This window comes from Acipenser ruthenus, chromosome 18 (genome assembly GCF_902713425.1).
Source record: "Acipenser ruthenus chromosome 18, fAciRut3.2 maternal haplotype, whole genome shotgun sequence".
Classification (NCBI taxonomy): Eukaryota; Metazoa; Chordata; class Actinopteri; order Acipenseriformes; family Acipenseridae; genus Acipenser; species Acipenser ruthenus.
The window spans coordinates 11713529-11726211 of NC_081206.1; the positions used below are offsets into that span (position 1 = coordinate 11713529).

At 38.3% G+C, this 12683-nt stretch overlaps 1 protein-coding gene across 3 annotated transcripts; it reads right to left on the bottom strand.

Moving 5' to 3' along the window:
* Nucleotides 1-470: 470 nt before the first annotated feature.
* On the bottom strand, nt 471-10386 carry LOC117421847 (zinc finger protein 501-like). 3 transcript variants are annotated; one of them, XM_058991221.1, is made up of 3 exons: nt 10082-10386; nt 4219-4333; nt 471-2718 (listed from the first exon to the last, which is right to left on the bottom strand). In XM_058991221.1, exon 3 carries the CDS (start codon nt 2662-2664, stop codon nt 1189-1191), a length of 1476 nt encoding a protein of 491 aa, XP_058847204.1. In that variant the 5' UTR covers nt 2665-2718; nt 4219-4333; nt 10082-10386; the 3' UTR covers nt 471-1188. The 3 variants fall into 3 exon arrangements, with proteins under 3 accessions (XP_058847204.1, XP_058847205.1, XP_033892154.2); XM_058991222.1 differs by lacking the exon at nt 4219-4333 and having other exon boundaries at nt 10056-10386; XM_034036263.3 differs by lacking the exon at nt 4219-4333 and having other exon boundaries at nt 10082-10385.
* Nucleotides 10387-12683: the final 2297 nt, after the last annotated feature.

Here is a 12683-nt window from a genome sequence, read left to right on the forward strand (position 1 = left end):
ATAGAATTCATATAAACATGACTTCTGTCATGTCATTACAACTGTAAGCGGTAAGCAACCATTTATATTAATTTTCTTTTATACTCCGATTTAGAACCTTAATTCATAATAAAGCTTGTCTTTTTTTCATTAAAATGCGTTCTGCCGCTGTTTGGCTGGGTAAATCATGGGAATACAGCTTTACAAACCAGGTACAAGCACATGTCCAAATAACTTGGGTCTGCTTCTAAGCTTTTTGGCTGGAGGGGTGGAGGGTTAGGGGTGTCTTGAAATGAGAACGCTGTGTACATTTTCTGTAATTGATGATCATTTTGGGAGGACCCCTTAGTAAATTAGAGGTCATCCAAATGTAATCTAGTAAAACCTGTCTAATCTGGCATTGCTCAAGACCTCGGGACACTTGGGGTTATACAGTGTGCTGGTTTACTGGGAAATCTAATACTGTACCAAAAGGTATACATGGCAAACTATTTGAACACTTAAAGAACTTTATTGCAGTTAATACAGTAGAAGTACTGTGCAGGTATATTTCTCTGTAATTTAGTGTTTTACTGCAGATATATATATGATACCTGAGGGACATCTGTGAATGTATGCAACATACTTGATTATACATTTAGAAAAAAAAATCACATGGTGACAGACTGCATAGTAAGCTTTACATTGATTACAGACAGATAGGCTTACAAATCATACTGGATTCCAGAACAGACAGGATTGGGATTGTATAAAGGATCATAACCGGTTTGTAGAGGGGCTGGATTAAACAGGATTTACTGTACTGAGCTCAATACAGTGGGATGCATCACTTCTTATTCCCATGGCCTGACTACTCAATAATAATTTGATTCTTTCTCAAGTTCAATAACAAGTCTAAATCAAAATCATATGCATTTATCCTAGGATTGTGCATGACCTTTGTGGAATGTAACAGAAGGGATGACAGGCTTCCTAGATGAGAGGTGATGTGCTTGAGAGATGCCCAGCAATAGGCCTGCTTGTGCTTAATTCTCAACTCTCAAATACAGTGCTTCAGGAGTGAATGGTTTTCTTGGTTATCCTGGACCTGCTTCTTTTAAATCTACATAAAGAGAATTCAATACTTTAGTTCCAGCTCTCTTGGGGATTCCTTCTTACACAAGTCACTTTCTTGAAGAATGACATCCTCATGGGGGCTCAGGTAAGATTTCACTCCTGTCTGTGCATCTGCTTGTGTTTTTTCAGGCTTCCCAGCTGATTAAAAGTTTGCTCACAATGGTTACACTGATAGGGTCTGTCCCCCGTGTGAGTTCGCACGTGGCTTTTAAGGGTTCCTAATTCATTGAAACACTTGCCACATTCAGAGCAGTGATAGGGTTTCTCTCCTGTGTGAATTCGCTGGTGTGTTTTAAGGCTTCCTAACAGATTGAAGCTTTTCCCACACTCAGTACAGAGATAAGGTCTCTCTCCTGTATGAATTCGCTGGTGATTTTTAAGGTGCTCTGATCGATTAAAACACTTACCACATTCAGTACAGTGAAACGGTTTCTCTCCTGTGTGAATTCGCTGGTGTTTCCTAAGGTTCCCTAATACATTGAAACTCTTTCCACATTCAGAACAGTGATAAGGCTTCTCTCCTGTGTGAATTTGCTTGTGTTTTGTAAGGGTTCCTAACAGATTGAAACATTTCCCACATACAGAACAGCAATAGGGTTTCTCTCCCGTATGAATTTTCTTGTGATTTTTAAGGTGTTCAGATCGGCTAAAACTCTTCTTGCATTCTGGACAGCGATATGGTTTCTCTCCTGTGTGAATTCGCTGGTGTTTGTTCAGGTTCCCTAATTCATTGAAACTCTTTCCGCATTCAGTACAGTGATACGGCTTCTCTCCTGTGTGAATTCGCCGGTGTCTCTTAAGGGTTCCTAATTCTTTAAAACTCTTCCCGCATGCTGTACACGGATAGGGCTTCTCTCCTGTGTGAACCCTCAGATGCAATTTAAGCTGCCAGAACTGACAGAAAATCTTTCCACATTCGCTACAGTGATGGCCGCTATGTATTGATTTGGAATGACCTGGCAGTGAACCTTTAAGATTTACAGTCACAGGGGATAAGGAAGAGATTGGTCTTTGTTCATATGAAGGGTGCATTTTGATAGCTTTCCTATAAGGGATGCATCGTTTCTGCTTATTGGACTCTTTTATTACCAAAGGGTCAGGCTTGGACACACTTGGTTCAAAGTGGACAGGTTCCAGCTCAGGGAGAACCACTTTAATGTAGATAGGTTCTAGTTCAGAGTGCTCCACTTTAATGTGGACAAGTTCCAGGTCAGGGGCCTCCTCTTTAATGTGGACATGTTCAAATTCAGGGACCTCCTCTTTAATGTGGACAAGTTCAAATTCAGGGACCTCCTCTTTAATGTGGACAAGTTCAAATTCAGGGACCTCCTCTTTAATGTGGACAAGTTCCATGTCAGGGGCCTCCTCTTTAATGTGGACAAGTTCCATGTCAGGGGCCTCCTCTTTAATGTGGACAAGTTCCATGTCAGGGGCCTCCTCTTTAATGTGGACAAGTTCCATGTCAGGGGCCTCCTCTTTAATGTGGACAAGTTCCATGTCAGCGGCCTCCTCTTTAATGTGGACAAGTTCCATGTCAGGGGCCTCCTCTTTAATGTGGACAGCTTCCATCTTTGATCCTTGTCTTATAAAAATAAAAGGCACTTTGTGCTCAGTACCTCTGCCCTGAAAAACAGAACAGAAGTGTTACAACAGGAAAAAGAAAGCAGATATTGTATTGTGGCATATATCTGGTCAATTGTCTCATATTAACTTGTTTTTGAATAACAGTGTATTGGGTCACTAATGAATGGTGTGGGGGGAATGTATTAAAGATTCAGTTCCGTTTTGTGTTGGCATCATTTCTGTAAATGATTCCCATGAGTGTATACAGCAGCACAGCGTGACCTCTAGTGCTGCAATCTACCTGCTGCTGCACAATCGGCTGGACGCTGTGATTCATGTAAGAAGCTGGAGGGGACTGGAGTTTATTATTTTTTAATGTTACCATTTTTGTCAAAACATTGGCATGTTTGCTTTTCTTTGTTCAGCATATCTGGGAATGTCAACCTCTTGTAAGTTATTGGAATTATTTGACATGAAAGTCCCTCTCAGACATCTTTTTATGTATTTGTAATTTGTTTTTGCACTGTATTTTGTCCACACTATTTCCAAAGCAGGCCAGGATTACAGAGGTTCAGTCCATGAAGGGCTGGTACTGAGCTGGTAGTTTATCTAACTGGACTAAGAAGACATTTCAGAATAAAATTCATCAACATTTGTATTTGGGGTTATTTTCTTTTTATTAAAAAAATGGCACTTTGGAGTAAATAGCTTTGAGACTCTGGTCCATGGCCATTAAATCCCTTATTGCAAGCGTTAACCAAATACCAACATCAACTTCAGAACCTGTAGTCTTTTACTTGTGTTTATATACAGGCTGATTAGAAATAAGTTTAACACATCAACCCACCATATTACTGATGTGGCAAACTTACTCTCTAAATCACCCTGTACAGTCGCCTCCGCTTAGAACAGGCGTGTTTGTATTAATGTGATTCGCCCACAGTAAGCGATGGACGGTATAAACTCCCACACAATAACCTGACATTCAAAATGTCCCCCAATCACCGGTACAGTAAACAAAAGAAACATGCGTGTACGCGGTTAAAAATCTTTATTAAGACACGCATTACACTAATAAAAAAAATGTATTAAAACTTAGGAATGTAATAAAAAGTAAGTGCAAAACAGTATAGTCTGCAGTTTGTGCTTGACAGACCGGCCCCTCCATAGATAAGCAAAGCTGGACGGCCGCGATCGGGAGAATGAGATGAGGGTATTTATTTCTTTGATGTTACAAGGGGTTGTAAGGAAACCTTGTCAGGATTGGTACTGGTCAAAACGACCGATTTATTCTGCTGATGAAGTACCTACACTTCACATATAATAATGCATATAACAGCGATTGATAAATGGCTGTGTTACTTGCAAGCATATCAGCTATTGAGAGGAACAGTAGTTATCAGAGAAGTGCGAGAACTGCCAGACTCTCTACACAGCAAGGACAGTTTATGTGTTTTCAGGATATTGGCGCAGCAAAAGTAAATCAGCCAAAAACACCATTTCACTTTTAATTTGTAGTTCCCAACACTCTCAGGTTAAATGTAGAAAAAAAGTCAATACCTGTGTGACAGAAGTATAATGAGTTCTGGTTGTAAATCCTCCCGACCTGTGAGGGCGCTAAGTAGAGAAAGGGCTGGCCTGACAGTTCATTTCCTGGGTCGGGAAGTCAGTCAGCCTGGAAGAAAGTGAGACTCCATTGCAGAAACGTATTGACCCGGAAGGTAAATGAGGTAGCAGCTGCAGGCAATAGAATCAGCTGCAATCGTTTACCAAGGGGTCATGCATAATCGCATAAAGGGGCCGGAGAATCGTAAATCTTTTCCTTCGCTTTTGGTTTCGAAATAGATCCGGAAGGAACCGTGCACTGTGTATTAAGAGTTGTGAATTTCGTGAGTGTTTTGTTTGTTTGTCTTGTCTATAATTGTTACTTGTGTGTTTATAGACGGCTAACACGCTCCGGAGCTGTCGCTAAGAGCCACCACTGAACCCGGAACAGCACTGCACTATTTGTCACTCTTTAAACTGTATCACCCACCACGAACACTACAGCACGCACCCAGGACTGGTGACCGTGGTTGTATATTGTGGGAGAGATACTGTGTTTATTGTTTAGGGCTGCAATCCCTGTTACTGTTTTCCGTGTTTTACACATTGCTGTGTATAACCAGAGTTTATTATTTGGTCATCAGACCTGGATTATAACATAAATAAAATGACTATTTTCCAAACCGGATTACAAATCTCTGTATCTCTGCATCACCTCTGCACCCGTTCATAATCAGAAACCACTATGCCACAACCTGTCGTACAGTACGAGAAATAAGTCGCCAAAGTAAGGCAAACAAAAGGCACTATTTTATCCATGCATATGTTTATTACAGGACATCCGAGTTTAATGAAAATGAACTTGTTTTGTCAAAGTGGAAATACACTAGGGAACACATTTATTGTGATGACTATATCATTTATATGAAATGATTTATTTCTGTTTAAAATGGAACATTTGCCTGCAAAAAATATCTTCTTATATAAATATAAATATAAAGGTCTGGTATACGTGGAATTTGAAACTATAACCTTCAGTTTGCAAGGGTGTTGTTAACTGTCAGTGCTACACGATTAGTTGAGAAAACAAGCAGTATTTTGAAAGATGAAGTCAGCCAGCTGAAATTCTCGAGTCATCTTCACTATCAGATATAAACACTGCCATTTAATACTCTATAAAACAAAAATAAATCCTCAACAATTCAATTGTATATTTCTGAAGATCTTTGTACACAAAGGTCATCATGCTTTCATATACTTTTACTTTCAAATTTAAAAAAATATATTTTAACAACCCGGACACCTGCTTTGTTGCAGGACTTCTTGTCTGTTCAGTTTGTCAGGAATTCTCTATAGTTTCAAATAAAACAAACATTTTGAGAATTCAACACCATCTCCCCGAGTACTACTTCCTAAGCATGAAAACTTTACAATGTCAGTGCTCAAACCCCCCCCCCCCCCCCCCCCCCCCGTTACTTATCAAGACCCGCCCACGCAGCATTTGACAGGCTGCACAAAACGTGACAATAAGCAGGTTTGTGAGATGATATTAAGAGAGGTCATTTCTCAAAGAACCTCTGGTGCATGGCGAGCAGATTTTCAAAAATGGTGATAATAAACGGGGTATGATATCAAGCGAGGCGATATAAAACGGCTTCATCTGTATTTTGTATTAGTATGCAGATTCTTTGTTTTATTTCAAGTGGTGCAAACTTTGCACTGGAGCAAATGCTGTTTTGGTTTTGAATGGATTTGCTTTGCTTAGTGTTTAAATACTGAGAAACCTCAAACTTGCTGTATACAGCTTCAGTGCAATGGGATTGAAATACAAATCTTTTTTTTTAATGCTGTATGTGCAATTATTATGACAGCCCCACAATAGTAGGGCAATATTTACTGTAAATAGGCAGTTAATTAAAAAGACTGAGGGACTGTATGTTACCGTTACTGCCGCTAATGAGAAATTATGGTAACTAAATTATTTTTCTGTGGGAGGTCTGTTCATGTCAAAATGTGTTTTTTTTTTAAAGCTAAAAAGATAGTTTAATAAAAAAAAATATGTATGTAGTTAAAACTGTAACTATACAATTATTGATATATTTGAATTGTTTTATTAATTTTTATCTGTAAAAACGATATTTGAGAAAATAATAATAATAATTTCATGGGGCTCTAAATATAACCTTTCAAATACCAATGTCAGTACCTGTTTCAATACAATTTTAACTTAAAACAAACTAATATACATTATATTGGACTTGACATTATAACAAATGATCCATTGAAAATCACACTACATTATTAGAGCAAGGGTGTTAACCTATATGTGGAATAACATGTGCAAATATTTCTAAATCACTGTGTTACTTCTGTTATTAAAGTTTGATCAGCCAGACTATCATCATGGTAACTGCTATTATAACAATGCGTTTCTATCTACCATTAATATAGTACTGTCGCCGTTATCATATAATTAGTACTACATGAGGACAGTTTAGCTTTTCAAATTGATTATTGATACAGGTCAGGAGTTTTCAGGTCAGGAGTTCAAAAATGTTCATGATACTTACAAGTGGTTTTCTTTCAGGTTTTAAATAAATGATTTTACTGTAACTAACTTGAATATGTTTCAATTGCCGTTATCCCTTTATTTCCTTATTTTTACCACAACGAAACCAAACTGGTTTTTAAAGTTGCCCCTAAACTGAAAGAATAATCCGTTAATGAAGTGTTAACCCTTTGCTAAACTGATATTGCTGCTTAATTACTACGAGGCAGCATGATGATAGAATAGTCGTTTATGAAATTCCAACAGTAAAATACACCTTAAATATTTTCATTATATATTTTATATAGGAGCTCAGAAAAAAAAAACGTTTCCTGTTTCCTGGCAGCAAGCTGGCAGTGTAGACACGCTCTGCACACAAACATATTATTAAACTGCGGTGCAGAAAAGATTAAATTGAAAGAACACTAGGTACCTGTATTTGCAAAGTAGTTGCAGATTTAGGCTTCGGAAAGTTGGTAGCTTTATCCGTAAATGCAACACAGTGACTTGGACTGTATGTTACACAGGGAATGAGTTTATGTTAAACAGAGTAGAATATATGCCATTACTGAACAAAAACGGTCCCATGGATTAGTGATAAAAGCCAATGCCTGGCTTCAACGCAGGGAGCTATGCCCTCGCAGGCTCCAAATCTACAGCTCTGGCAAAAGTTTGGCATCACCCTATAGAATGAACTAATTCTGCTTCATAAAGTTGAATGAAACCTGCTGAATAATGTTACGTTAACATACTGAATGACATACCGCTTTGTAGTTTTCTATAGCACTTACCGAAAAACTGACAATAACTGACATTTCTAAATCTAACATTAAATACTGTACTACTAATGGCTTCCAGTCGACTTTTGCAATATCATTTTGTAGTTTCTTTGATTACAGGATTATTTATTATTATGTCTCAATCCTAAAATTCTAGTTAATGCAAAACTTTTGGCCATAGCTGTAGGCTGCTGGTTGACTAAAAAATAATTAATTTCTGAATCAATAAATTGTTATTATTAAGTAAAACTGTGTTTTTTTTTCCTGTGGTCAATAATTAGCTTTATATATGAATCCAACACTTTGACCTTGACTTAAGTTTCGTGCCATCTACAAAGTTATTGAACTGAAGGCCGTTTTGGCCTTGCCCTTTTTGTTGCCAATTTAAGCCCTGCTGCTGGAAGACAACCGGAGAGTTTAGCTTAGTTATATTGTTGATCATCATACTTCATTTAATGACGGGGCGGCATTCGACCTGTGTGCCAGCATGTTTCAAATTAACGGTGTGGCCTTACTGGAGTTTTTTTGCATCAAGGGCTTGCTTAAGGCTGTTACCCACCATTCACGATGCAAGAAGCAAAACTGTACAGCGTTGTGACAAAATGAATAGAACGTATACTTTTGAGAAGCATCTTTCACACCACAGGCGATGCGGGAGCGACATGAAGTAAATAGAATTGAATCCTATATTTTGCAATTTGTCACGTGACAACTAGGGAATTGACCAATCAGAACAGCGTCAATGCACATTGTCCTGAAACTTTTCAAGGATTAAAAAGATTAATCAGAAAACAAAAAGTTACTGAGCCTTCATCGGGCCAGCAATGTTTTTTAAGAAACAGGTAATGTACTTACCAAGCTGCATCAAAATTGCACATACATTTCATGTTCAAAGACAGCTCTCTCTCTCTACTCACTGCAAGCCCAATTTAAAATGGCCCAACATTCAACACCTATGGACTTTAAAAATGTATTTTTTCCAATAAACAGACACCTTTTCAAAAAAGGAAGCCAATTCCAATGATGTACTTACTTGAATGTAACTTTGTAAAACACCCTAATGCTACTGCATTTCACTATGTTATAACTACCTCCACAGTTACCTGGATCTTTTTATGCATCACTAATGTAATCAAATGAAGACCTACATGCTCAATCTGTGACTCGACCTGTAATAACTAAAGCACAGTTACTGAACCTGACTGCTGGCACCTGCTCATTTAAAAAGGTAGTTCTAATAATAACCAGGGCTGGTTGGGTAGAGGGGCCAATAATACTGCCTTAAATCAGATTGGTTGGCCACTCTGATCTTAGCTGGCAATTGAAGGCAGCAGCCATGCGAGCTACAGAACGATGCCCAATCAGCACAACCTGTCTGTCAGGAGAGTCACCCCTGTAAAATGGATCTGTATTAATGGACACATTGTAAATATATGATTAGCATGGGAGTACACATGTTCCTTTGCTTGGCTATACAGATAGTATTAACCTACACAACTGTGCCACACCGATCATGACTGGATACTGAAGGCACGAGTGTGAACTACAAAATAATGCCTGGTTTTATTAGTATCCAGCAAGTGGAAGCTCGGAACACACAACATTTTATTCCCTTCGCCTTGGTTGTATTAAGAATACTTTTAAGTTTTTAGGCCATAACCATAGGCTCAGATGGTATAATTTTCACACTATGAAAAACAAGGCATAACGAATTTGGATTTTCTCTTACTACTTATACAGTAGAACCCCAGAGCTACAAACACCAAACTTATGAACTGAACGTTCTACCGAACCCCCACTTTCAACCGGAAGTATGCAATCACTCAATCACGCATGCAATGCAACCAGACAGACACTCCTACATACATTTAAATGTGTGTTTTTGCTACAGTTACGATTAATGGTAACTTCAATTTAGCCTTCTTTCCATTTATAGTACTGTTTTAAAGACTTTATGACCATAACAATATGAGTATTGTATTACTGTGCTGTAATCCTGTATTCTTCAGATTGACAGTGTAGATAGCAGGTGTAAACATTTATTAAAACCATTGAAAACTAATTTTCAGAGTTACAGGCATTTCAGACTTCCGCACAACCTCCATTCACAAGGTGTTCGTAACTGTACATTTTAAAGTAAATTTCAAACAGTTTAATCATTTTTTCCACAATTGAACTGTACTGTTTTCTACAGTCCCGGTGTGGTATTATTTTGTGGTACATGTTAAAACGTGGTAGACCCTGTATAGCGCTTGCCCCGCGCTCAGAAAAAGCCCATCTGAAGGGGGTACGATGTACTGAGTTTTGCCCGTAAAGTTGTTTTTAATATAAATATCTTCACAATTCAGCACATGTATGTGACTAACTGATGAGCAACAACAAATGAGGTTATCTAAAATTATAAACATATACGACTTGTTCGTAGTGATTTGTGGAGTAGTCATGCACACCATTGACAGCGTACCATTTTCAGACGTTACACGGGTCAAGTTTTGTTAAACGTATTCTGACGATGTACCACTTACTGGCCCCACTGGTATGGAGAACCTACCGACAGTTTCGCTCAGCTTCCCGACTCCCGAGTTTATCCAGCGCTAGCAGAAGCCAAGAACCACAGTGGTTACAAGAAAGATTATCATGAACTTAAAAACAAAACAACAAAAAACAAACAAAGCGAGAAATAAAGTTCCATTGCGGGTTGATTCGGCAAATCACAAAACAAATAGCTTCTGTTTCCTGTGGGGGTCACATAAAATAAAGCCACCACGACTTCCCTCACACGAGTTCCGCTTAACGTGGGTTCCCAATTCTGGCAGGACAAGGTTTATAGTTCTTAATTCAGTGTTGATGTTTTTCACGTTTTATTTCTCTTTTCTTGTTTTGGGTTATGTAATAAACACAATCTTGTACCATCAATTGTTATCTGCGAATGCTTTTCTAATTCAAGTATTATATTTTTTTCACTTCTGGAAATGTACTATTAATAGAAGAGCTGTCTTAAAAGAAAACAACAACTAATTGTATTTGCTTTTGCTTTAACTCCTAAAAACGGCAGGTAAGCAAAGGAAGATTAATAAAAAAAAAAAAAAAAAAAAAAAGCCAGTGCAATGTATAGCAGTTTTTACTTCAGCGCTGTGCTTGAAATGTAAATGTACATTATTATTTTTTAACCGAGCCGCCCCTCAGACTGGGCTCAAGTCTTCGCTTCTCTCTCACCCTTCTACCCCAAAAACCTTAGCTGCGCTCTCTAATTGCAAAAACAAAACACATTTCTTGTGCTGTCTCAGCTATCTATCGTACTGCTGACCAGAGGACTTGCGCGGATCAGGGGAAATTAGGTCTGTATTTTTTTCACGGTAAAATTATTTCACGACATTTCATTGTCTAAAAATTGGTATTTTAAGACATTAAACAATTAATTACATTCAAATTTGATCATCTTCTCCAGCGTTATTAAACAACATGTTCCCAAATCTGAAACGGGACAGCTAACAAAAAGATTGGGTAGACTGGGTATGACCCCAAGTAGCAAAACTGAAACTTCAGGTGGCTGCCAGCACTGTGATTGCAAAGTAATTTACACTGCCCAGGCATGTTTCCTTAACGATCCAATTATTCATTTATTATTAGATATTTTAGATTCAAATGGTACACTCATTAGTGTGCAATGTGTTTTACAGTAGTCTTTGTGCAATGTGTTTTACAGTAGTCTTTGTGCAATGTGTTTTGCTGTAGTCTTTGTGAAATGTGTTTTACTGTAGTCTTTGTTTTATTATTATTATTGTGCAATGTGTTTTGCTGTAGTCTGTGTGCAATGTATTTTAATATATATATATATATATATATATATATATATATATATATATATATATATATATACATACATACAATGCCTTGCAAAAGTATTCAGACCCCTGACCAATTCTCTCATATTACTGAATTACAAATGGTACATTGAAATTTCGTTCTGTTTGATATTTTATTTTAAAACTGAAACTCAAAATCAATTATTGTAAGGTGACATTGGTTTTATGTTGGGAAATATTTTTAAGAAAAATAAAAAACTGAAATATCTTGCTTGCATAAGTATTCAACCCCCACACATTAATATTTGGTAGAGCCATAACAGCTTTAAGTCTTTTGGGGTAAGTATGTACCAGCTTTGCACACAGTGTTGGAGTGATTTTGGCCCATTCTTCTTGGCAGATTTGCTCCAGGTTGTTCAGGTTGGTTGGACGACGCTTGTGGACCGCAATTTTCAAATAGTGCCAGAGATTCTCAATGGGATTGAGATCAGGACTTTGACTGGGCCACTGTAGGACATTCACCTTTTTGTTCTTGAGCCACTCCAATGTTGCTTTGGCCTTGTGCTTGGGATCATTGTCCTGCTGAAAGGTGAATTTCCTCCCAAGCTTCAGTTTTCTAGCGGACTGAAGCAGGTTCTCTTGCAGTATTTCCCTGTATTTTGCTCCATCCATTCTTCCTTCAATTTTAACAAGATGCCCAGTCACTGCTGATGAGAAGCATCCCCACAGCATGATGCTGCCACCACCATACTTCACTGTAGGGATGGTGTGTCTTGAGGCATGGGCAGTGTTAGGTTTGCGCCACACATAGCGCTTTGAGTTTTGGCCAAAAAGCTCTATCTTGGTCTCATCTGACCTCAAAACCTTTTCCCACATCGCAGCTGGGTCACTCTCATGCTTTCTGGCAAACTCCAGACGTGCTTTCAGATGGCACTTTTTGAATAACGGCTTCTTTCTTGCCACCCTCCCATACAGGCCAGTGTTATGCAGAGCTCTTGATATGGTTGACTGGTGTACCATTACTCCACTCCCAGCCACTGAACTCTGTAGCTCCTTCAAAGTGATTGTTGGCCTCTCTGTGGCTTCTCTCACAAGTCTCCTTCTTGTTTGAACGCTGAGTTTTGAGGGACGGCCTTTTCTTGGCAGTACCTGGGTGTTGTGATGCAGCTTCCACTTCCTGATTATTGATCCAACTGTGCTCACTGGGATATCCAAACATTTGGATATTATTTTGTACCCTTTCCCTAATCTATGTATTTGTATTACTTTGTCTCTAACTTCTGTAGAATGCTCTTTGGTCTTCATTTTCCTTCAGATTCACAGCCTGACCAATGATCCTTCAACAGT

Coding starts and splice junctions, on each gene's coding strand:
- LOC117421847 (XM_058991221.1), bottom strand. CDS start 2,664: ATGGAAGCTGTCCACATTAAAGAGGAGGCCCCTGACATGGAACTTGTC.